The following is a 26,724-nucleotide window of genomic DNA, read 5'->3' on the forward strand; positions in this document are numbered from 1 at the left end:
AACCTCGTGTTGTGCGGCCGCGTCCGGGTCTGGGCGGCCGAGGGAGGCCGCGGCCCAGACACGGCGACGGTAGCGATGCAGCCGCCGCAAAGCGCTCTGTAAGTGTTAGCTACCGTGCTCGCTTTAGGGTAAAGCAGCCTCGAGGTTTTTTGCAGGCCTGCGTGTCTGGTGTTGGATGTCACGCGCGCTGACTCCGCTTTTGTGGGTGCGAATTGTAAACCCTCCCTGCCTCGCAGATCCTGGTTCGACCAGCAGAACCGAAAGGTGGGCTCGCCTTGAGCTTTCTTCTTGGTCGTCAGCGAGTCAGATCGGCGAGTCTGGAAACACCTTTGTGACTCCTGCCGCCGCACGTGAGGCTCATGCGTGCTTCGCGTGTGTTGCACCCATGAGGGACATCTCCGTGGAAAGGGGGTTTGTTGTTTGGTTTGGGTCTTCCGGCTTGGTTCTACCGGAAGGGAGCCTCGGGCCCACCTGTTAGGCCAGCGTTGCTTAAGGGCCGCACCAGAAGCCAGGCTTCCAGCCTCCTTCCTTTGCCTCTGATGCTCCTCGCGTGGTGGCTGCGAGGCCCACTCTCCGCAGACGTCTGGAGGGCGGTCGCCCTGGTGCTGCCCCGGAGGCCCCTTGTCAGACGCCGAGTCTCTGAGCCGCAGACCTCTGTAAAGGGCAGAGAGCTCAGACTCCGGGCCTGAGTTCCATCCTGGCGTGGCGTGACTCCGGGCAGATTGACTTCTCTGGGCCTCCGCTTTCCCATCTGAGGAGCGTCACCTGCCTCGCAAGGTGTCGTGAGCTTAAAGAAGATGGTCCGGGTAAAGCACTTGAAACGGCGTCTTGCCCGTGGAGGACAGGGTGGTAGGATGAGTGTTGTGATAGCGGCTTGGTCCGCGGGTGGCAGGGACTGCCGTCGCGGATGCTCTGGGGAGGGACAGATGCCTAAGCCGAACAGGGAGGACTTAGCCAGACCAGGTGAGTGCTGGTGTGGGGGTCCTCCATCTGCAGCCCCTGAGGTGAGACGGCGGAGTGTGGCCCACCAGTGGAGAGAAAAGGACCAAAATTGGTCCAGGTCGGTCACAGGCAGATCAGAGTAACCCGGAAATGACACCGTAGAGGCCCAACTTTTTTTGTCCTGCCACTAGTGGAGGCCGTAGAAAGTGTGAATGGTTAGCACCGATGACATCAGATTAGCTTCTGGAGAGACTGTGCTTGCGGTAGTATGGTGTTAGGTTAAAAGTAGGGAAGGTCCGTCTACTTGTCTTGGCAGCTTTGTGCCTGCCTGTGATTCCCAAAGGCAAGTGACAATTTAGCAGAGTTGGGCATTTTAATCCAAATCTGGAAGTTTAGCAAGCACTGAGGAAGGTGTGAGGAAAACCCTGGGTCACTCCAGGCAGCCTTCCCTCTTTAAATTTATCTTCGGGTATGTCTCCTCTGTGCCTGGTCACAAGGCTGGGTTCCCCCCAAAGTCTCCCTCTGAAGGGGCGGCGCTGCATCAGGACACTCCGGTGCAGGGTGCTCTGCATCGCGCTGATTTGAACAAGGTGCTGGGTGGGAAGAACGTGATGTGCTGAAACAACTTTGGCTGATGCTAGTTTGGGATGTTTATCGATCCCTCTTACCAGATCAGTGAAACCAAAAACAGGGAAGAGTCAGTGATTACTCCTGAGGCTGGAGAGGTTCACAAAGTGCACGTGTTAGACGCCTTTGGAAACAGAGCTTTTATAGATCTCAAAAAAAAAAGGAAAAAGAAAGAAATCTATATAGTGGTGAATGAAAAGAAGCTCGGCCCACCTGAATGGGTGTTGATGGCTGGGCTGGGGTTTCCATGGAGAGCATCCTGGTGTGGATTTGGACTCAGTAGACGGAAAACTGAAGCACCCTGGAAAGTGGAATCTGGTCATCGGAGTGGCCCAGAGAAGATACTCATGAATCATTGGAACAAAATTGTTCATGAGTTAATAAGTTGCCTTATATATTTTAAGTATGTGTAAGTTAAAGAGTATAGACATTTGATTTTCATCTACAACCCCACAGGTTTTTTTATTTTGTTTTGTCATTCAAATTGACTGAAGCGTTTCTAATTTTCTCCTTGCAGGAGTAAGGTTGTCTTAGCTTTGAGCTTACCTTTTAGTTGGACATTTTACAAAAATTAACTGCTGCTGTTTCTCTGTTGAAACAAATTCCCTTTAATTTTAAGATTTAAAAAACTGTAAAGAACTTCCATTCGTAATTCCTTATTTAGCCGTGAAAGCCGATATCCTTCCAGCAAGGGGTAGTGAAGTATATATGTATCTTAATAACTTAACAGTGTTTGGCAATAATAAAAAGTAGCTCTGTTCTTAAAACAACATACTAACGTTTGGAGATTTTTGTAATCAGTGAGTGACGTGTCATGCAGAACATATTGAATTAACTGTTTTTTGGTTTTTTTGGTTTTTTTGAGAGACAGGGTCTCACTCTGTCACCCAGGCTGGAGTCCAGTGGTACAGTCACAACTCACCACAGCCTCAAACTCCTGGACCAAGCGGTCCTCCTGCCCGAACCTCCCAAGTAACTAGGACTACAATGCATGCCACCACACCTGGCTAACTTTTTTAAATTTTTTTGTAGAGACAGGGTCTTGCTATCTTGCCCAGGCTGGTCTTAAACTCCTAAGTGCAAGCAATCCTCCCATCTCAGCCTCCGAAAGTGCTGAGTTTCAGGCATGAGCCACTGCACTTCGCCTGAATTAACATTTTTAAATTTAGATGCTGATGTGAGTTTCACAAGGTAACATCATGCTGTTGAACTCCAATACAGTGTGACCACTGGCCACATGTGACTACGTAGATTAAAACTAATTAGGCTGGGCTTACTGGCTCGGCCTGTAATCCCAGCACTTTGGGAGGCTGAGGCGAGTGGATTGCCTGAGCCCACGGGTTCGAGACCAGCCTGGGCAATTTGGCGAGACCTCATCGCTACAATAAATAAAAATTAGCTGGGCATGGTAGTACACACCTGTAGTTCCAGCTACTTGGAAGGCTGAGGCGGAAGGATCACCGGTGCCCAGCAGATCGACCCTGAGGTGACCATGAGCGTGCACTTCAGCCTGGGCAATGTAGTGAGACTCCAACTCAAAAAAAAAAATTTTAAAGCCAACACTTCAGTTTGTTCGTGAAAATCCTAGCCACATTTTAATTGCTCCGTAGCCCTGAGTGACCAGTGGCTACTGTTCTGGACAGCATAGACCTTGAATGCGCCCATCCCTGACAGAAATCTTCCTGGACAGGACTGCTCTAGAATGAAAACTCTGAAGATCATTCCACTCTGAGACACACAGAGGTGGATGTTTTAGTGAAATGAAGCATCTCCGAAACCTCACTGCTTCATTTGAATTCAATTTCAGAAACAGTGATAAGCATAGAAAAATGTGCTCCCCCTTACTCTGAGATCAGGGCATTCTGTTTCTTCTGTCTACAGTGGGGTTTGCAAATAGAGCATATGTGATCGTTTTCTTTACGTAGTGAAACATGGTAGATAGAAATCTGTTTTGTAAATTGTGCCATACTCTTCCATGTTAGTAAGGTTTTGTCTAGAAGTGATTTTTCTGTGGCATAAAACAGTTTTAAAGTAGAAATCAAATATTTCTGGCTTCTTTGGTGAGGGGGAATGATTTGTGCTGTCAAATAGCAGCTGGGAGGATGGGGAGGCAGAAATGGTTGAGCTGTACCAGCCACTTTTTTTTTAAGAGTGAATTCCCATTTAGAATAGGAGTTGGTGGCCCATTAGAAATAAGGGGGAGAGAGAAAATAATTTTTTTTTCAGTCGGAGTCTCCCTCTGTCGCTCAGGCTAGAGTACAGTGGCATGCTCATAGCCACTGCAGCCTCGACCTGCTGGTCTCAGGCGATCCTTCCGTCTCAGTCTTCCAAGTAGCTGAACTACAGGCACGCACCACCACACCCGGCTAGTTTTTTGCTGTATTGTAGAGACAAGGTCTCGCCAAGTTGCCCAGGCTAGTCTCAAACGCCTGTGCTCAGGCAGTCCTCTTGCCTCTGCCTCCTGAGGTGCTGGGATTACAGGTGTGAGCCACCGCGCCTGGCAGAAAAGAATCTTAACATAGTGATGTTTGTTTGCTTGCTTTAACGATAGTGATGGTATTATTAAGCTGCTAGGAAAACTAGGAGGAGAAAGAAGAAGTTGTGAAGGGAAGATCATTCTTTTGTGAGCAATTTCAGGTAGAAGTTGCAGTATGCGCGTGGAAATGTCTGTCACTCTTGAGCTCAGAAAGGCGGCCAGCTGAAGAGTCTTGTGCAAGTAGCGTGATGGCGTGGGGACTGTAAGGAACGAGAAGCAGGCGGGCGTGGAGGAGGAGAGCCAGAGGACAGTCTGCGAGGGGAGGAGGCGTGCTCAGCAGCGTGAGACCCAGGAGCACGGTGGAGCTGCAGGGCAGTGAGGCTGCCTTCGGGGAGTCACGGGCCTCTGTCAGTGGCCTCCTGAGGCTGGAGGCAAGAGTGGCTGGCTGGCAAGGGGTGAGTGGGGCTTTGGAGTGACTGGGGTGGCAAGCTGTCGGGAAAGGGGTTGCTGAGGATAAATTTCCGAACCTTGCCGCGGTCCCAGCTGATGCTGGAGAAAATCCGTTTCTGGTGACATCTGTCTGCCAGATTCTGTGACTGCCTCCCCTCTGCCGCCACCAAAATCCCAGACTCGACCTTGCAGCCTGGGCCTTAGCTCTGTCCTTGCTCATGTGCTGTTCCCTTTCTTAGGACACAGTGGGAAAGGGCACGGCTTCTGCCCAAGTGTGTTACTGTCAGTCTGAGCAAAGACTGAATGTGAAAGACCCTAATGATTTTTAAATTATAGGAGGTATGACTGAAACGGTGAGTGGTGTGGCTCGTTTATTTTTCAGCTGTGATTATATTTTCACAAAGCTAATTGAATAGATTTCATCGTGATCATTAATTGGTAGATAGTACAACCATTTTGATTACTGCAAGTGCAGAGAAGAGAACTAATATTTGAGTACCTAGTAGGCACTTCACAAAAAATACAAAAATAAATTTTTCTTCTGTTCTTAAGTATAAATTTGCCATCGGAAAAAGTGCATTTACTCAAGGAAAAATAACTGGTCGGCTGTCAGACTCAACTGAGGGACTTTGAGGGTTGTGTGGTGAGTTTGCCTGAATTTATCTTGAGCTCTTCCGTACGCAAAGCTGCCACCTCGTGGGTGCCAGCAGGATGGCTGAGGGGGAGAGGCATGTAATCCTCTGTGGGCATTTATGCAACTGTGTAGTACTTAACCTGTGACTTGGTTAAGTACTCCCCAAGCACCCCGTTACCAACCTATACACTGGAACCTAAGAGGCAAGGCTAGGATGCAGTATGTAACCGCTGAAGGGATGCACCAGCCTGGAATTAAGAGCACTGACACCATGTCAAGAGCAGGCCAGGTCCCGAGTATGTCTGCCTCCTCACATTTCTGTAGTTGAATGTTAAGAGGGTGGCTGTGGTTTTTCCTGCACAGTTGTTACGTGGAAATGATCATGCCGGGATTTTATTCAGCTGCTTTGTTGAAGTGTCAGTGGAACAGTAGGCAACTGATGTGCATGAGCAGTGGATGCACATTGTGTCAGGATCCTCGTTTTAATTTCCAGAAATACTAATGTGATGTGAGGAGGAGGGTACTTGCTGTGTTTTTACCTTTAAAAGTTAGTAACCTATGTAAGTGGAAAATTGTGGGAAATTCTGAAATGTTAACAAAGACTACAATTACATCCAAACCCAATTTAAGTGTAAAAGATTTTGTAATTGTAGGGAAAGCTAGGCAGTACCTTGAAATTTCAGTATTAGTCTCGTGTATGCGTCTCAAGAGATGTGGGTCTATTTTGAGGCGTTTATTTTTTTTTCTTCTCATGTCCATTTATGGATATCAGTACTATGGAAATCAGTCTGGGTGGGGAGGACTGATTTCTCTAAGGAGCTCTTTTCATTAATTATTTATTTTACTTGAAATATGTGTGCACTGGAATAAGATCCAGCTAAGTTGATTGGCTCATGTCTCTGGTATTTGAGTTCTGCGTGGCTGTATGAGAGTTGCTGCCAGAATTCCTGCCCTTAAAATCCAGGGCCCTATAGCTGGCTCACTGCTCACCCTCGGGGAAGTGTCCTTGTCCTACATGGTGGTTTAGATTCAGAGAAACTGCCATTTGGGCGCATTTATCAGAATCAGCATTTATAAAACTAGCTTCTAGTCCCAAATAAGGCCAGTTCTTATACTGTTCTTCCTCCATTCTGTTTTCTTTCCTGTCTTTCGTGTCTTTTCCCTCCTCCTTCAGGCACACACGCATGCACATTGTCCCGCCTGGAGGACACTGTCATTACAGGCCCGTTCTTCCTGGCAGTCAGTCGTGTGTCTCTTGCCTTTTGCAGGGTTTGTTCCTGTCAGAGGCAGTCTGAGAGACCCAGCCTGAGTAGAGTCACATGGACACGCTGTACATGGTGCGTCCCCGTGATCTACCTGGAGGGCATCTGGAAAGAGGCTAGTCTCCACCAGGATGTGGAACCGGGCGGGTTTTGGAGAGTCTTGAGGCAGGAGCTCTTGAAGGTAGAGAAAAGCAGCTTTAGCAGGTGGTATGGGGATGTGAGGGAAACTGGTTGGATTGACTAGTCTTGACTCTGGTCCACACTGGGAAGGAGCAGTACTGTCACAGCCTCTGCATGCATTTAGTTGTTTTTCTCTCAACCAGAATCTCCAGAACCAAAATTACTTATACACAGACATGCTCATTGGGGATTCTTGTGCGGGGCCAAGCTAGTGGACATAGAGAACCACTGATGCTGGCCAGTGGCCACGAAGAAACCATGTCCTGCCTTCACGGATGGACGGTACATGTGGAGAGCGGGGGCCCTCAGAAGCATCAGATCCCTTGTATTAGCTTTAAAGCCTTCGTTAAAAAGTCAGCTAAGCCATTACTACAGTGAGAGAATAATACACCATAACCAACTAAGGCAAATTCCAGTGAAAAGATAGCTTGGTATTGGGAAATGTATGATTGTGTATCACTGAACTGCAGCCTTATCAGACCCAGTGCCCTCTTTTTAACAAATATTTTGTATACTTTTTGGCAATCCATCAATGAAATGCACGGATAATATGATATTTCTGTTCACGTAGTTATGTATGATGTCCTAACATTGTATGTTTAAATATATCTACTTGTGTGTGTCTTCAGCCTTCACTGTTGGCCCTGTTGTATGACTTTTAGGAAATTGAAAAGTAGGTCTTCTGGCCGGGCGCAGTGGCTCACACTTGTAATCTCAGCACTCTTGGAGGCCAAGGTGAGAAGATCACTTGAACCTAGGAGTTTGAGACCAGCCTAGGCAACATACGGAGACCCCATCTCTGTAGAAAAATCAAAATATTAGCTGGGTGTGGTGGTACATGCATGTAGTCCCAACTACTTAGGAGTCTGAGGCAGAAGGAGCCTGAGCCCAGGAGGTCAAGGCTGTAGTGAGCCGTGATTGTGCCACTGCACTCCAACCTGGGTGACAGGGTGAGATTCCAACTCAAAAAGAAAAAACAAAACAGGTCTTCATAGTGTATTTTGAAAGGACTACCACAGTCTGGAAGGAAAATTGGGACAATGTGTTAGCTACAGTCGCTGGGTAAAATGTTTAGTTCTTCATCGCACATCAAACACTAAAAGAAATTGCACAGCCAGGCTCGGTGACTCGGCCTGTAATCCCAGCGCTTTGGGAGGCTGAGGTGAGTGGATTGCCTGAGCCCGCGGGTTCAAGACCCGCCTGGGCAACTTGGTGAGACCTCATCTCTACAATAAATAAAAAAATTAGCCGGGTGTGGTAGCGCATGGCTGTAGTTCCGGCTACTTGGAAGGCTGAGGCGGAAGGATTGCCGGAGACCAGCAGGTCGAGGCTGCAGTGGCTGGGAGCGGCCACTGCACTCCAGTCTGGGCGACAGAGTGAGACTCAAACTCAAAAAAAAGAAAGAAAGAAAGAAATTGCAGATGGATGAAAATAAGGTACAAATAAAATTTTTTAATGTTTAATGAAAAAAGTAAATAAGAGATTTCTGGAAAGGATGGAATTTTAAATCTTATAAAAAGAATGGAAGAATTCTCAAAGGAAAACAGTAATGCATGTAACTGAAACTGAAAACTTATTAACACATCCAAATAAATGATCAAAAACAGATCTCTCACACAAAATAGCTGGGAAAGCTAGATTTGGGGTATGTTGCTTTGGTGGTGATGATCATGTGTATATGGGTAGGTTGCATGCATTCCAAAATGGACACCATATTTAGATCTGGAAAGTATTTTTTACATGACATCTAGCTGTCACTGGTCATCTGGCCTGCAGTGTTCTTTATTTCTGGCAAAGTAGTGCCATGGCAGTAGTAGGGGTTCCTGTCGTTCTTGATAGTAAATTTAGTAAAGGGAAACAGTCCCTTTTGTTACTTTTTCTTTTCTTTTTTGTGAACCCACAAATTAGCTTGAATTACCCCAAAATAATTTATCTCTGTTCAGCTCACTTCCCACCAGTTTCTCGTAAGAATTTATAGAACATATTCTAACATGCATGCATACTCTCTTACTGTTTTGAACAGTGTTCAAATAAAGAGAGAAAGAGATAAATGATATGATTAAAATGGAAACACATTTTGCAAATGCATGCCTTAGTGCTGGTAGCCTTTTCCATTAAGAAAAAATAAGCGGGCCGGGCTCGGTGGCTCAGCCTGTAATCCCAGCACTTTGGGAGGCCGAGGTAAGTGGATTGCCTGAGCCCGCGGGTTCGAGACCCACCTGGGCATCTTGGCGAGACCTCATCTCTACAATAAATCAAAAAATGAGCCGGGCGTGGTAGCGTGCGCCAGTAGTTCCAGCTACTTGGAAGGCTGAGGCGGAAGGATCGCCGGAGCCCAGTGGGTCGAGGCTGCGGTGACCGGGAGCGGCCACTACACTCCAGTCTGGGTGACAGAGTGAGACTCCAACTCCAAAAAAAAGGAAAAAATAAGCAGGCGTGGTGGCTCACACCTGTAATCCCAGCACTTTGGAAGGCTGAGGCAGGTGGATTACTTGAGCCCAGGAGTTCAAGACCAGCCAGGGCAACATAGCAAAACTTCATCTCTATAAAAAAATTAAAAATTAGCCAGGCATGGTAGCACCCACTTGTAATTCCAGCTACTCAGGCGGCTGAGACAGGGGATCACTGGAGACCAGGAGGTCGCGGCTGCAGTGAGCCGAGTCGTGATTGTGCCACTGCACTCAATCCTGCATGACAGAGTGAGACCCTGACTCAAAAGAAAGAAAGAAAGAAAAAATATTACAGTTCCCTTCGCCAATATGAACTTCATACTTTGTCAACATCTGTTTATCCGGTTTCTGGACTTCTCAGGTCTTTGAGAAGGTTTTTGTGCTGCCTCCTGCCTGCTTTTTGGCTGGTTCACTGCTAATTAACACCTCTCTCACAGAGCAGGCAGGAGAAATAAAAGGCCCTGAAATCCAGCTGGCCATGTTGGCATCTGTAATGAAAAGTCCCACAGGCCTGATTGAAATCTTGGTATTAAACAAGAGTTTGGAGGCAACCCATAGGATTTATTAGCCTTCTAATTTTCATAATTGATGTTGGCTGCATTGTCACTGGAAAAAATAGAATGGGAGAGTTCTGGGGTGGTATCAAGGAACTTAGGTTTGCATCCGGAGGCCTCGTAGCTAGCATGCAGCCACAGGCTTCCTCCACTACCCACCTTAATTAGGCCTGATGTCACAGTCAGATCACCCAGGCCTCTGATGTTTCTGCATCCTTTGCTTCTTCCCCCAAGGTCATGAAACGAGTGCGCACCGAGCAGATTCAGATGGCAGTGTCCTGCTACCTCAAACGCCGGCAGTATGTGGACTCAGATGGACCCCTGAAGCAAGGTCTGCGACTGTCACAGACTGCTGAGGAGATGGCAGCCAATCTCACAGGTAATGGGAAGGAGCCTGGAGAGTGGGGGAGCCTGGAAAAAAAGAACTCATGTCAGTATCCACGTGAAGTTGCGTCTCTTCTCAAGATAGTGCCAGAGAGAACAGGCTGTCCAAAACATTGCTGGATGCAGTGGCTCATGTCTGTAGTTCCAGCACTTTTGGAGGCCCAGGTGGGAAGACTGCTGGAGCCCAGGAATTCAAGACCAACCTGAGCAACGTCGCGAGACCCTGACTACAAAAAATTAAGAAGTTAGCCAGGCAGGATGTGATACGACTACAAGTTCCAGCTACTCCAGAGGCTGAGGCAGGAGAATCGCTCCAGCCCAGGAGTTGAAGGCAGTGCTAAGCTGGGATTGTGCCACTACACGCCGGCAACAGAGTGAGACTCCAACGCAAAAAAAACAAAACCAAAAAACTTCCAGTGAATGGCATCAGATGAATGTTATCTTCAGAGGAACAGTCCTCAAAGCCATGCTCATAGGCTGCTGCTTTTATTTTATTTTACTTTTTTAAGTTAAAGATGTGGGGTACATTTAAAGTTTGGGAACGTAAGTGGTTATTGTACAGGTGAAGTTTGGTCCTCCCTTCACCTGGCTTGGGATCAGGTGCCCTTATTAATGTTACGTGCCCCCTTTCCCCTGGCAGTGACCCACTCCTGCCAATTCCTTTCATGTAGTAGTATAATACGTGTTCAGGGTCCACTTATGGGTGAGGACATGTGGTACTCAGTTCTTTGTTTCTATGATAGATCACTGAGTATGATAGACTCTAAATCCATCCAAGTTGCTGCAAAGTCCATAATCTTGTTCTTTATGGCTGCATGATATTTCACTGTGCATGTACCGCATTTTCTTAATCCAATCCACTTTCGATGGGCACCATGATTGGTTCTGTTTCTGCTGTTATGAGTAGTGCTGCAGTGAGTGTGCAGATATCTTTTTTATATAATGATTTGAGTTTCTCCGGAAGGGGGATTGCTGGGTCGAATGGAAGGTCAATTTTTAGATCTTTTAGAAATCACCACACTGTTATCCACAAAGGTTGTACTAGTTCGCATTCCCACCAACAGTGTAGAAGTGTTCCCTTTTCTCCACATCCTTTCCAGCATCTGTTGTTTTTTGAGTTATTAATATGGCCATCCTGACAAATTAGGTGGTATCTCAGTGTGGTTTTGATTTACATTTCTTTGATGATTAGTGAAGCTGAACATTTTTTTCATGTATCTGTTGGCTGCTCGTATATCTCTTTTGAGAGGTGTATATCCGTATCTCTTGCCCACTTTTTGATAGGGCTGTTTGTTTCTTTCCTTTTGGCATGTTTGAGTTCCTTGTAGACCCTGGATGTTAGGCCTTTGTCAGATATACAGCTGGCAAATATTTTTTCCCATTCTGTGGGCTGTGTCCCCACTCTCTTGATGATTTCTTTGGCTTTGCAGAAGCTTTTCAGTTGGATGAGGTCCCACTTGTCTGTCTTATCTCTTATGGCTTGGGCTTTTGGGTTTTGATCAGAGATTGGTTGCCTATTCCAGTTTCTGTAAGAGTGTCTCCTGTGTTTTCCAAGATTCTTACAGTTTGAGGTTTTACATTGAGGTCTTTGATCCATTTAGAGTTGTTTTTTGTATGTGGTGATAGGGGTCCTGTTTCAGTGTTCTTCATGTGGTCAGCCAATTTTCCCAGTACCATTTACTGAATGGGTTCTGCTCTCCACAGTGGCTGTTGGTGGAGTCTTTGTCGAAGATGAGTTGGTTGAGAAATTGAGGTTTTGCTTCTGGAATCTCTGTCCTGTTCCATTGGTCTGTATGCCTGTTCTTGTACAAATACCAGGCCATTTTGATTATTGTAGCCTTACAATAAAGTTTAAAGTCCAGAAGTGTGATACCTCCCAGTTTGTTTCTTTTGCTGACAATTGTTTTGTCTATTTGGCTCACAGGGCACTTCTAAAACCTCTTGTGGATCCCCTGGCTAAAGTCATAATTCCTTTCAGAACTTTTAAATTATTTTCTCTGTACCTGATGGTGTGTGCAACATTTTCCTCCTGTAAACTGTTGTCCTACAAGACCCACAGAGACTGGGTCTCTGTCCTCTCCTTGTACTGGTCCCCTCTCTCATACAAAGGCTCATATGTGGCGGTCTGTTTTGCTGTGAGAATGAGTACCTCAGAAAAAGTGGTTGGAAATATTTGAAATTAACTTGAGTTGATTCATCTGGAATAACAAGTACAGTCATCCCTCACTCTCCATGGAGATTAGTTCCAGGAGCCCCCATGGGTACCAAAATCCCTGGATGTTCAAGTCCCCGATATAACATGGATAGTAGGATGTGTGTACAAGCATCCTCCCATACTTAAATCATCTCTAGATTACTTATAGTACTTAGCACAATGCCTACACATCTTTCATGTGGATTCAGTGTTGTACTCAGCGTGTAGCAAATCTAAATTTTGCTTTTTGGAACTTTGTGGAATTTTCTTTTTTTCGAATATTTTAGGTTCACAGTTGGTTGAATTCATGGATGTTGATCCCATAGATATAGAGAGCGCACTAAAATTGTTGCTTACCTATCTTAGGTTTTTATGTGATATGATTGTCTTATATTGAATTTATGTACTGGAGATTTTGAGAAAAACGTCCTGCAATGCTTTAGGGTTATTATAAACCACATTAATGGCTGCTTGTGAAAGTGGAGTTAACAGTGCCCTGGCTCCCCTTATATACCCAGACGGGATCCTTCTCTCTCCTTTGTTCCTAAACTTCTCTGGCTTTTCCAAGTATCTCTTATCACCCACTCCATTCCTTAATGGTTCTGTCCTCCATACTGGTAGCGGCAGTTCCTCTGCTCCCTCTTTTCATACTACCTTCCAAGTCAAGGACCCAGGGTTTGTCACCATTGCTGCTGGCAGAGAGTGGCAGGACACTAAAAACCCAGGGACGCTCCCACAGGAGTGGGTCCTGTCTTTCTGAGACACGGAATCTGCCTTCATACTCTTCCGGTCATTTTTGCACAGTTTTCCTTTCCTTCAGATGCCACAGGGATCCCCTTGACCAACACAAGGCCAGGTGATGTCCATGGTGTAGAATAATGAGTGGCTTATTGTTTCTAGCAGAACAGTCACCTTGCAGAGGCCTCCTCACCACAGAGTAAGCATTCTGAATTTGCCATCATAGCCGTTCATGTGCTTAAATAATCTGCTGCCCTGCATCCATTGGAACCCGGGGGCAGTAATTACTTGCCATTGTGGATAGCAAGTAGGAATGAATGCTATTAAGCAGTCTTCTAGAGCTTTACTCTTCTAAATTGTCTTAGTTTAGACCTAGTAAATGATTAGGAGAGTTGGTGTCATCTCTGGAAAACCACCAGGAAAAATTAGAAACACGAGGTATAACTATTGTAAGACTTTTGTCCTGGGTCTTTCTGTTAACTGAATAATCTGAAGAATGACATCTTTATCCAGCAGTCATTTATTGAACATCTGCTATAGGCCAAGTGCAGAAAAGTGCCAGAGATAGCTAAGGTATGATCTTAGCTCCTGAGGAGCTAGGTGTTCCAGTTAGGAAGTGAAGCAGAATAGTCAGTGACTGTAGAAGAGTGTGCTCTAGAAAGTTCTGTGAAGGAGGAGTTCAGTGGGAGCAAAAAAGATACTCATGTGAATTAGGCTGGCAGGTCTAGGAAGACTCCCAAAACGTCTCATGACTCTTGGCATATGGTTGGGCTTCAGCAAACAGCAGAAGGAATGAGCTGAGTTTCAAAGAAATCATTAGGTGTTCACCAGAGGACAAGTTGAATGAGGTTATCCAAGTTATCAGATAAGAGGTTTAGAAAGTCTGGCGACAGTGTTGGTTAGGAAGGGCCTGCATGAGCATTGCAGAAGCTAATTAGAAGCTGCAGCCTAATGAGAAGCAGGGACAGCCTGAGCTGAGGGAGTCGTCGTGGGACTGGAGAAGAGAGGACCCCTTCCAGCATCTGCAGGGCTTGGTGCCTGAGCAGCTAAAGGTGGAGGCGGCACCGAGTAGAGGGAGGCGGCCTGCCCTTCCACGTGGGGCCGAACAGCAGGGCTCCCTGCCACTGGCTGTCTCCGAGTTCTAGGAACGGACCTTGACTTTTTTCTCACCGGTATTTCCTTTAAACATCTTTTAGGGTGTGGATTCCTTCATCCTGCTGCTAATGACTGTTCTTCCACCCATATTCCATTGTCTGACACTAGTTGATGTTTCATTCAGGTTAAAGGTGGCATCTCTTAGTGCCTGTCCATCTTTCCCCAGTAAGGGGAAGGCCACCTTTACCCTGTAAGCAGGGTGATGGAATTGGGGTTTTCTTTTGAGAAAATAGGAAGTCACAGAAGAAGATTAAGTGCGTGTTTACATACTGAATATTGAAACTCCAGCCATCTTCCCCACGTTCACCTACCTAGAACACTGCAGCCAGGAAGCACATAAAAGATCCTTCTCTGGCAAGTCTGACTTGCCCAAGGAAAAAGACCAGAGACAGTGATGCTGGAGAATTGCCTGCCAAGGTCATCCCACGTGATGAGCCGCATCACCCAGAACATTCATCGCCCTGGAGTGCCTCCACTCAGCCAGGGACCCTAAGGCCCCAGAAGAAACATATCTAATAAGAAAGATGGATTGAAAGGAACAGAAGAAAACTTCAAGCATATCATCATAGCATGCAAATAAGAAGATAATGCTATTTGGGAAAAAGAGAAAGAACATTCAAGAAGCAAAGAAAAATTGTCAATTAAATACTTGTTAATAAAAATGAAAAATCATTAGGTATTATAAAAATCGGGGTTGGGTGTGGTGGCTCATGCCTGTGATCCCAACACTTTAGGAGGCAGAGGCAAGAGGATTGCCTGAGCCCAGGAGTTTGAGACCAGCCTGGGCAATTTAGCAAGACCTCACCTCTACAGTAAATCAGAAAAGATTAGCCAGACGTGGTGGTGATGTGGTTCCAGCTACTTGGAAGGCTGAGGCAGAAGGATCGCCTCAGCTCAGCAGGTTGAGCCTGTAGTGGCCGTGATTATGCCACTGTACTCCAGCCTGGGTGACCGAGTGAGACTCTCACTCAAAAAAATAAATAAATAAAAATCAATAGAAATTCAGGCATGGTGGTGCATGCCTTTAATCCCAGCACTTTGGGAGACTGAGATGGGAGAATTGCTTTAGCCTAGGAGTTCAAGACCAGCTTGGGCAACACAATGAGACCCTGTCGCTACAAAAAAAATTTTTAAAATTAGCCATGTGTGGTGGTATGCACCTATAGGCTGGGGCAGGAGGATTGCTTGGACCCAGGAGCTTGAGGCTACAGTGTGCTATGGTCATTCCACTATACTCCAGCCTAGGTGGCAGAGCTAGACCCTGTCTCAAATGTGTGTGTGTGTATATATATATATATATATATATATATATATATATATATGTAGAAGGATTGAAAGGTGAAGAAGCCTCTAAGAGAGCAAAAAAACAAAGAAATGGAATGTCAGAGAAAAAAAATTAAAGGATCAGTTCAGGAGATCCAGCATTGAAACTGTAAGAGTCTCAGAAAGTAGCAGGGAATGATCAAAGTGATTCAAGAAACTTTCTCAGAACTGGTAAACATTAAATATTAGATTGAAGGGGCCCACTGAGCATCCAGCACAATTGACAGTGAACCAACACCAAGGCACATTGTTGTAAAATATCTAAACATAGTGTCAAATGTTTCCAGATAAATCTCTTCCAACTCTGTTTTGTAGCTGTTCTCTCTCCTTCAGCTTATCCTGTGCTTTATACCTTTTCATTTCCCAACCCTCCTTTTGGACATCAGAAGGGAGGGACGACTTACAGGTGTTGTCAGTCTGTCATATTTAATCAGGCCTTCCTGCATGCTTTGAAAATCTGCTGAAATGTCAGTTTGTTTCTGTCGACACATACACAGTGCCCTCCTCCGTCCATCCTTCCATACATTGGATTAATATTTCTCTTTCCCACCCCTGTCTTGTGTGTCTTTTCCTTTTTAGTCCAGTCAGAATCTGGTTGTGCCAACATCGTGTCTGCAGCCCCATGTCAGGCAGAACCCCAGCAATATGAAGTACAGTTTGGACGACTGCGGAGTTTCCTCACTGGTAAGTATGCAGCACTGGGAACCTTCTTCTCTTAAGCAGTGAAATACTGGCCAGGTGTGGTGTCTTATACCTGTAATCGCAGCACTTTGGGAGGCTGAGGTGGAAGGATCGCTTGAGACCAGGAGTTCAAGCCCCCATCTCTACAAAACATTTTTAAAATGGCTGGTTGTGGTGGCACAGGCGTCTGTAGTCCCAGCTACTCTGTATGTATGCTGAGGCAAGAGGATCACTTAGCACAAGAGTTCAAGGCTGAGGTGAGCTGTGATCATGCCACTGCACTCCAGCCTGGGTGACAGAGCAGGAATCTGTTTCTAAGAATTACAGTAAAAAAGAAAAAATCGAGTAATGCAAACTTCCCTCAAAACCTACCATATTCCAAGCATGGTACTGGGATTCAGAGGTAGTTTAACACAGCTCTTACACTCAAACTTTTGGTCTGCTGGAATTCCTGAGAGAGTTAAATCATGAAGTGACAGTTTACAGGGACGAGGGTTCTGGATGTTTTATTCACTCTTTTACAAGTGGTCTTCAGCACGGTGACTTAAGTGGAATAGGGAGAAGCTGAGTCAGCCATGTAGAGAAGCATCCTTAAATGCAGCATATCGGAAATGTACATTGATATTTCTACTAATGGTAAAGTCCATCTCAGAATAGTTTTTGCAAGTCAGTTACCCTCATGAATCAGCTGCCAAAAGACTAGAAATTGTAGTTTAGACTAGTTTGTGGATGGCAGAATGCCCACTAAAACACAGTCAAGTAAATAAGACTTCTGACTCACTGTATGACTTTTTAAATGAATCACTTAAAAAATCGAGTCACTGGACAGGCTCAGTGGCTTATGCCTGTAATCCAAGCACTTTGGGAGGCGGAGGCAAGAGGATTGCCAGAGTCCAGGGGTTCGAGACCAGCCTGGACAACTTGGTGAGACCTCGTCTCTACTACAAATCAAAATATTAGCCGGGTGTGGTGGCGCATGCCTGTAGTTCCAGCTACTTGGAAGGCTGAAGTGGAAGAATCACCTGAGCCCAGCAGGTCGAGGCTGCGGTGGCCGTGAGCATGCCACTGCACTCCAACCTGGGCGACTGAGTGAGACTTCAACTCAAAAAAAAAAAAAAAATTGAGGCCCGTATCCTCTCTGGGACCTCAGTTTCCTCTTGAGTGAGAAGAAAAAGACAGTGGAAAGGCTAAATCAAACAGTCTCTTCCCGTTCTAAGATGGCTGGTGTGATTTTAATGCTGGAAAGGTTGCAGTAAGAGAAAGCATGTTGGGTCTGGCTATTAATCAAAGTCTTCTGTTGAGTACCCTCTGTGTACAAAACCCATTGTAAGAGAGAGAAAACTTTTTCTGCCTTCAAAGGATTAAGAAGAATTAGCCTCTGTGGGTTTGTGGTAAAGTATAGTTTAAAAACTTTGAGCTTGTTTTATTTTTCTTTCCTTGTTTGAACAACCCTGTTTTTCAAGGATAAGGATGCATATAAGGTAATATATAAACCAAATTCATATGCTTAGCCTTACATTCACTTTGAGTTATCCTGGTTTTCTTTGGCTCCCATAATGGTTAGTATTTAAAAGAGAGCCTGCATGTATTATATAGTCTGTAGTTGGGGAAAGTGGTCAAAATGTTACAGAAGTAAGGGTTACAAAATAAGACCCTCAAGGGGGTTATCTGATCAGTCTTACAGTTAGTTGTCAAGTGATAGAATTCATATGTAGATAATAGTCTGCAAAGTAATTACAAAAACGAAAAATCTTAAAGATTAAAGGTTCAGTAAAAAAATTTTTTTTATTAAATTCCTCATATTTATGACTTAAATATCTCAGCGGTGATTCCTCTCAACTAAGGATTAAAAAAAGAAAGATTGGATTTGTAATATGAAGGGTTTTATTCAGAGGTAAGCAAAAACTTGGAGACAGTGAGTTAATTTTAGTCATTGGCATTGGTTTTGAGGCTTTAAGCAATTTAAAAAAATTTTAACTCAGTTTTTAGAAAGTTATTTTACTCAGTTTTTATTATCAGTAGGATTTTATTATCTCTTCATAATCGATTTTTCTTACCATTCTAGTGGCAAGGAAGCTAGTTTAGAAAAAAATGCCTGCACTCTTTCAGCGTGTCTCTTTCTTTTTTTTCTGTTTCAAGTCAGAGTCTCACTCTGTCACCCATGCTGGAGTGCAGTGACACGTTCACAGCCACTGCAGCCTCAACCTTCTGGGCTCAGGTGATCCTTCCACCTCAGCCTTCCAAGTAGCTGGAACTACAGGCATGTGCCACCACGCCCGGCTAGTTTTTTGGTTTCTTGTAGGGATGAGGTCTTGCATGTTGCTCAGGCTGGTCTCAAACCTGTGGGCTCAGGCAGTCCTCTCACCTCAGTCTCTAAAGTGCTGGGGTCATAGGCGTGAGCCACCATGCTCAGCTTCAGCCTATCTCTTTATTCGTCCAGCCTGTGTTTATGTTAAGTGCAATGTTGTCATAAGATGAATTGATAGTGTCATAAGATGAATTGATGGGATCCCTGTCCTCATCGAGCATGCAGTCTCAGGAGGAAAACACAATGGTAGAACACCAAATGTGTAGGCATGTGGAATGAATGGAGATAGTGATTTAGATGGGGGTAGTTAGAGGACGCTTTACTGAGCAAGAGATAGCACCTGAAAGATGGGTTGGGTTTCTAGTAGACAAAAAGAGGATTTGTGTCAGTGGAACAACATGAAAAAAAGGACAGAAATGGTGACTTTTTGTTTAGGAACAACTAAGAAACTAGCATTGTTGAGAACAGGGTTTTCAGATCAGAATATTAGTCTGAAAACAGTTTATAAAGTGATTTGTAAGAGGTGATGACTGGGAGACTGACTCACTAGTTAAAGTTCATGGCAATTCTTGAGAAACGATACTGTGGAAATGGAAGGCAGAGTCCTGATTTCGTAATTAAATTACAAAGGTAGAATTGCAAAGGCTCAGGCGTAAAGGAGGAAGAGGGGGTGAGATGATTCAGATTTTGAGAGTAGACAAGGAAAAAGTTATATTGGACGGAAGTAAGTCAGAAGGTTTATATTTTTTAAATCCTTGTGGCAATGGTATCTTACTGTCTAGCTTGCAATAGGAAATTTAAGACTAGAATTTAAAAGAGGATACAGACATATGATAAAGAACTCAGCATCAGCTACATGGAGGTGCAAATTAAAATCTTAAGAAATGATGAAATCTCAAAGGAAGATACTAGGGAAAGATACAGCATATCTAAGCCTGCCTCAGCCTAAATGAGCATATTTTTCCTCCACAAGTTTTCAGTGCTTAATATATATTTATACATAGGTATGTACAAACATTCATGACAAAATAAGAAAATACTTGTCACAATTACATTCCTTATTTCTGTACCTGGTCACATGGCGATAGCTGTATGTGTAGCTGCCTTCTTCCATCACTCATTCTGTATTTCCTTTGCCCTCAGCAGTCTCCTGAGCTGGTCATGCTTGTTTACCTGGTGGGGTGACCCAAACCTTCGTTCCTGAAGGGTCTGGACCATTAGTGGTCCTGCATGAATTGGATTGTTGTTTTCATTGACTGCTGTCACAGAGCATGGTTCTGAGATGCCCTAAGGGATCTCCCTAAGCCAGACATACTCTTCCTTACCTCCACTGATAGTGGTAGTTAAGTTTCCTCTTGGTTGTCAGGATCAGTCACCCAGCCCACACCAAGATTCCCCTTCTGTCCAGAAGCATGAGGAGCCCAAAGTGGCCGAGTAGCGGTCTTAATTTCCATTTCAGTGGAGTCACTGTGATTTAAGATCATCTTCTTCTATAGATACCTGAGTAGAAATACATTTATTCTAAGATGCACATGGTATCCAGATTCTTTTACCTTGTGATAAAGTGAAATAGAGTGTTAAGCAGAGGTAACATGCTGATATCATTTATCATCAAATTAGGGAGGCAAGATTCTCTAATGTAGTTTTCCTCAATCTTAAGCCCTGTGCGGGATCCCTTTTCAAGGGGAAAAAAATGCTCACAGAATGTAAATACTGACTTAAGACATTTTTATTTCCATTTATTTAAATATGTATAAGCATTATGCTAGATATAAAACCTTTATGTTGTTGTATTTATGTACAAAGCCTAAATCATTGCAAATAAGGGACAAGCAAAACTCCAAAAGCAATAAAGTTTAAAATAACAGCAAGTAAATGTAATGGATGGATTTTGCCAGAATCACTTTCTACTGCAAACAGATGCCTGGACAGCAGTGGCCACTGGGACGCAGGCTGGTCTTGGCTCAGCTCCCCTTAGGGGGTTGGTGCCCTGTGGTGCCCTGCTCTCTCGCCACTGTGTGTGTGTGATTAACCTTGAAACCTTGGCTCCCTCACAGCATGCTCTCGGTCCTCAGTCCACTGAGCTCACAGCTCCCAGTGCCATGAACACTCAGCTAGGTGTCAGATATAACCCTTCTTTTCTCATTAGCCCATGAACTAAAGCTGTACACTTAAAGCATTCTTTCTCTCATAAGTTTATGATGTTAAAGTCTCAAATTAGTAAGTAGTTTAGTCTTAATGACGTAAAAATGTCTCTTTTATAAATTATCACTGCAATTGTAACTTTTTAACCAACGAAATCAAAATGAGTACACTGATGGGAAAACTATGGATGAATGCTGTCATCTCTGTGCTAGGACATGCCAATCTGTATAGCCAGACATGTTACTGAACCCACATAAAATACTTTGATTCTACTTTAGATGACAGATGCCAGAAGTAATCAAAAGACACAAACGAGAGCACTAAAATTGCTTGTATTAGGAAAGTGAAAAATTTGCCGATAGTGAATGTGTTAAACATTCGCGATCGGCAAATTTTTCACTTTCCTAATATAGAGAACAGGTAAAAATCTTAAAAAGTCTGAAGCTGGTTGCTGCAAACTTCTGTCGTTAAGCATAAGTGAAATGGTGTTTTCTAAATTGTCACCTTTTTCGTAATACAGCCGAAAGTTGCAGACATATCCAGTATTTGCCTCAGACACCACTTTGACTAGCACTACGTACTTTGTATTTTTATTCAGATTATAAACTAAATACATATTATTCAGAAACAGAATTTGCAAAGATGTAAATTCACATCAGTGACAACCAGTACAGAATTTGGAATGATGTAATTTCACGTCAGCAGCAACCAGGAACAGAATTTTCAGTGACGTAATTTCATGTCAGTGATCGTGAATGCGTTAAGTGGCCATCCAGATAATTCTGAATATACTTGTGTATTCGTTGTTTTTTTAGATTATCACCAAGTTAAAAAGTTTCTGTGAAGAACTCAAAAGTCTCCAGGGACCTTCAGAGGTCTGAGGGCCCCAGTTTGAGAAACACTCATGTATTGGGGAAAAAACACTAAACTTTGAAGACCTGGAGTACATGCTACCAAATTGTTGTAAGCACTTAGGCAAGTCACTTAACCCTTTTGAGGTTCAGTTCTTGATTTGTGACTGACTTCAAACCCAGGTTTGCTGGACTTCAGAGTTCATGCTCTTCTTTCTTTTTTTTTTTTTTGAGTTGGTGTCTCACTCTGTCGCCCAGTGGCACACTCATGGCCACCCCAGCTTTGACGCGCTGGGCTCAGGCGATCCTTCTGCCTCAGCCTTCCAAGTAGTCGGAACTACAGATGCGCACTACCACGCCCGGCTAATTTTTCTATTTATTGTAGAAATGAGGTCTCGCCTAGTTGCCCAGGCTGGTCTCGAACCCATGGGCTCAGGCAATCCTTTCACCTCGACCTCCCAAAGTGCAGGGACTACAGACTTGAGCCACAGCACCCAGCCTCATGCTCGTCTTTCTTTAATCAAAAGGACTTTGAAATTCCAGAATTCTATGTTGGGCTTATGTTTTAGCCAATAGTCTCAAACAGTGGGATCCTGGCAATACAGGGTTATATGATGATGGGTTCCCCAGGAGGGATCACTTTATTCTATGAGATTATGCTGATTATAAAGCCCCACTTTTTTTCATTATAGATTCTGATTCCCAGCATAGCCACGAAGTGATGCCTCTCCTCTATCCTCTCTTTGTCTACCTCCATCTCAACTTGGTCCAGAATAGTCCGAAGAGCACAGTGGAAAGTTTTTACAGCCGCTTCCATGGAATGTTTCTGCAGAATGCTAGCCAGAAGGATGTCATCGAGCAGCTACAGACCACTCAGACCATCCAGGACATCCTGTCTAACTTCAAGCTTCGAGCATTCCTAGATAACAAGTACGTGGTCCGTCTCCAAGAAGACAGCTACAACTACCTTATCCGCTACCTCCAAAGTGACAACAATACTGCCCTGTGCAAAGTCCTCACCTTACATATTCATCTTGATGTGCAGCCTGCCAAGAGAACAGACTACCAGCTGTATGCCAGCGGCAGCTCCTCCCGCAGTGAGAGCAACGGCTTAGAGCCTCCCGACATGCCCAGCCCTCTTCTGCAGAATGAGGCTGCCCTGGAGGTCTTGCAGGAGAGCATCAAGCGTGTCAAGGATGGGCCTCCCTCCCTCACCACCATCTGCTTCTATGCCTTCTATAACACAGAACAGCTGTTGAACACTGCAGAGATCTCCCCCGATAGCAAGCTGCTTGCAGCTGGGTTTGACAACTCGTGTATAAAACTTTGGAGTTTACGGTCCAAGAAGTTAAAATCAGAGCCCCATCAAGTAGACGTGTCCCGCATCCATTTGGCTTGTGATATTCTGGAGGAGGAGGTATGCGTGCTTTTTTTCCTTCCCTGCACTTGCCTTCCTGATTTGCTTAGAATATTTTTGCCAAACACAACAGATCTTATGGAGAATGAACTTTCTTGTTTCCCTCATCATATGGCTAAAGCCAGCCTAATGCCATGTAGCCTTGTAGCCATTGAATTCCTGCACGTGCCTAACCTAATAGGTAAAAACTATTTTTAACGTTAACTTGGCATTATTAGTGAATAGTCAGAAATGTAGATAACATCACTAAGCCTGATTTAAGGCCTTTAGGTCATATTGACTTTAGGTGAGATTTGCAGTAAATATTCATTTGTGTGTGTACATTTGCATAAGCATAAATAATTAGAAGTAGGATTACTGGATCAAAGGGTCTGTATTTTAAACTGTGGTGGATACTGTAAGTTTTTCCACAGAAAGTGGTGCTGTTTCACAGTCTAATCGGCAGTAGTGAGAACACTGGCTCCCTGGGCCCTCCCCACACTGGGTGGCACTGGCTTTCTGATGAGGCCGGTGCCTATCTTTTGGCATGCCGTGCCCGTTGTTCCCAGACCTTGTTTTGAGAAGTAGCAGGGGAAGTAGAGTTGCCAGTTCACCCATCAGTCCGTGTAATGATTTGTTGACAGATTTCGTTTGGTTTGTAACAATTTGGAATAGTTGTTGTAAAGGGCAGGCCCAGGCGGGGCATGGTTGCTCATGCCTATAATCCCAGCACTTTGGATGCCAAGTTGGAAGGGTTGCTTGAGCCTAGGAGTTCAAGACCAGCCTAGGTGACAGAGTGAGACCCTGACTCAAAAAAAAAGGAAATGTTAAAAAGTAAAATTTAAAAAAGGGCAGTCCCAGCAGCTTGAGTTCAGGTCACACCAACAATCACTTCCTTAGAAAAAAAATGTGGGCCAGTGGAGCTAGAAATTAAATTTCTTTGAGAGTGTTCCCACTAAAGCTGTGGGCCAAAGTATATGCAGTTTAAAAGTCACTAGTTAAATGACAGTTGATGATAAAGACATCGAGAATATTAGAACACTAAATGAAGCCCTGGTTTTCCTGCTTTTGTTTTCTAAGTCACTTTACAATTAGTATGGCCTTTGAATTTTTGATTCTTGCAACGATAGACAATATAATTTGAGAATTTCATTATGATGAATAGAGTCTAGATTCCCATGTATAAGTTTTGATTCCTAGAATTTTATAGTGCCCTCTAAAATATATTTTATTGCACTTGTATTTGAATTTTTAGATTTCTCTTTTCCTTATAAATAGTTCTAACTGCTTGGGGTTCTTCTGGTACAACTGAGGAATACTGCCCATATTTGCTTTCAATTTTATGTAAACTCAAGAAAAAAGTATTTATACTAACCTTATTGGCTTTGATGATGCAGAGTTTAGAGATCATTCTGGGCATTTTAAAAAATGGCTAGGCATTGTGGCTCGTGCCTGTAATCCCAGCACTTTGGGAGGCTGAGGCAGAAGGATCATGTGATCCCAGGAATTTGAGAGCAGCCTGGGCAACATAACAAGACCCTGTCTCTAATTTTAACAATATATATTTCAAAGGCTGGACACAACACGGTGGCTTATGCCTATAATCCCAGCACTTTGAGTGGTCAAGGCAAGAGGATTGCTTGAGTCCAGGAGCTTGAGACCAGCCTGGGCTACATAGCTTGAACTCCTCTCTACAAAATATTAGCCAGGCATAGTGGTGTGCACCTGTAGTCCCAGCTACTCTGGGGGAGGGAGAACTGAGATGGGAGAATCTCTTGAACTCAGGAGTTTAAGGTTGCAGTGAGCCATGAGTGTGCCACTGCACTCTAGTCTGGGTGACAGAGTGAGACCACAACTCAAAAAAAAAAAATTAGTATTAAGGAAAATAGCTTAATGGTATCTTAGAATGTAGGCTAAAATAAAGCATTTTAAGACTCTATTCTGGCCACCACTAAAACTAGCTCAGTGACTTGTCTGTGTGAATGTCCAGCGTAGGAGGAAGTATATTTGAAGACTCAGAAGTGAGGGATAGCATGAAGAATTCCAGGAACTGAAAGAAATGAAGTGTGGCTGGAGTTGGGTGGGAACATAAGATAGGAGACGGTATGGTGCAGTTGCTATGCAAACAGTTACGGCAGCCAGACTAGGGCTGTGGATCAGCTAGAGAAGAGCTCACTTACAAAGGCAGAAGGAAGAGGAGCATTGAGGGTGACATTTGTGTTCCAGGCTTAAACGGCTCCACTGGGAGAGAACAAAACGCCATTGGAATAGCTGTTTTGTTTAAGTATATTTCTGGTTTTTCATCAGTGTCTGTATTGGAAGTACTGCAGATTCTAGCCTTTGCTTTCTTTAAGAATGAACTCTTTTTTTTTTTTTAACTTGAGAGCTAAAGGTGAGACTCTTCTATTCCACTGTTGAGGGACTTATTGCTTGGGATTTCTGTACCCCTACCCATTTTGTCACAGCAGTTTGGGGAAGTTTTCTTTTTGGTTTCTGACAAAGAGTATTTGTAGAGAAGCAAGTTATAGATTAGTTACGTTTGTTGTTATTTAGATTGGAAAATTTAGTTTACTTAAGAAGTACATTAGAGAGAAAGAGAGAGGAGATTCGCCTCCCCAAGGTAGGGAAGGAGGCCAAAGCCAAGAAACATGGTGGTAGCCATAGCTCAAAGAGCACATGGCCATACCAGAGTCTAGTAAGGCAATGGCTCGAAGTTGAATGCTTTTAAACATTCCCCTTTGAAGGGGGCAGGTTGTTAAAGTGATCGAGTGGCAGTCTGTTCCATGTCATCACGGAGGGGTTGATAAGCTCATGTACTGATGTCAGGTGATGGACAGTAGGCAGATGGGTGGGATAGTCACATGATTGCTGCATTGGGGGGGTCTGTCTGGGAATAGGGATGGGGTCAGTCTTCTGTAGTGCCTCCCGCTGAACAGGGGTCATAGAACTGTGCCTACCTGTCACAGTGCTCGATACTCACTGCAGGAATCGAGGCAGTTTCCACCGTTGTACCAGTGAATTCCTGAGCCCATATGTGTCTGTCCCTGTAGCTTGTCTTCAAGTTTCTTAATTGATATGCTAAAGGGTGAAGCCCAAGTAACCTCCTCTTTGGGGATACGAGATTGACTTCTCTCTGCTTTTGATGAGAGGAGTGGGTTGGTATTGGTTTTCTGCCTTTGACAGGGAAATATTGCCTGGTCTGCAGGCAGTTCAGGAGGAGGGTGTTGGGTAGGTGTGGTTCTTGATGCTTTTGTTTCTTACCCCACCCTAGAGACGGAGGTGGTGCCTTCTGGTCAGCAGCAGGACCCCTCCAATGCACGTTTGGAGACTCATTCCGCAGAGGGCCCTTGACCCCAGCAAAGCTACCGAACAGTTTCCTCTCAGGTCACATTCAGAGATCTCCGATGGTGATGTACTTTCATACCGAACAAGGCTGAGGCAACAGGGAAAGGTCTATTCCATGTAGCTCGTCGTGGGCGATAAGGGTAAGAGTGAGGCTGGGCATGGTGGCTCAAGCCTATAATCCCAGCACTTTGGGAGACTGAGGAGAGAGGATTGCCTGAGCCCAAGGGTTCGAGAACAGCCTGGGCAATATGGTAAGACCTCATCTCTACAATAAATAAAAAAATTAGCCAGGCATGGCAGTGGCCACATGTAGTTCCAGCTACTTGGAAGGCTGAGGCGGAAGGGTCGCCTGGGCCCAGCAGGTCGATGCTGGGGTGGCCATGAGCGTGCTGCTGCACTCCAGCCTGGCGATGGAGTGAGACTTCAACTCAAAAAAAAAAGGATTAAGAGCAAATAGCAAGCCAGGCTCGGTGGCTCAGCCTGTAATTCTCCACCTTTAGGAGGCTGAGGTGAGTGGATTGCCTGAGCCCGCAGGTTCGAGCCCTGCCTGGGCAACTTGGCGAGACCTCATCTCTACAATAAATCAAAAATTAGCTGGGCGTGGTAGCGCGCGCCTGTAATTCCGGCTA

The 26,724-nt window shown here is 44.6% G+C and overlaps 1 protein-coding gene across 1 annotated transcript in view; it reads left to right on the plus strand.

Moving 5' to 3' along the window:
- Positions 1-9,467: 9,467 nt before the first annotated feature.
- The window catches only part of TAF5L (TATA-box binding protein associated factor 5 like), a 24,293-nt gene continuing 7,036 nt past the window's right edge, over positions 9,468-26,724 (plus strand). The window contains exons 1-3 of the mRNA XM_021709135.1: positions 9,468-9,954; positions 15,949-16,053; positions 22,047-22,771. Of these exons, the coding sequence (XP_021564810.1) occupies positions 9,813-9,954; positions 15,949-16,053; positions 22,047-22,771 (972 nt within the window). The 5' untranslated portion in view covers positions 9,468-9,812. The remainder of the gene's footprint in view (positions 9,955-15,948; positions 16,054-22,046; positions 22,772-26,724) is intronic.

This window comes from Carlito syrichta, unplaced genomic scaffold (assembly GCF_000164805.1).
Source record: "Carlito syrichta isolate Samal-C Ts95f unplaced genomic scaffold, Tarsius_syrichta-2.0.1 Scaffold165621, whole genome shotgun sequence".
In the NCBI taxonomy this organism is placed as follows: Eukaryota; Metazoa; Chordata; class Mammalia; order Primates; family Tarsiidae; genus Carlito; species Carlito syrichta.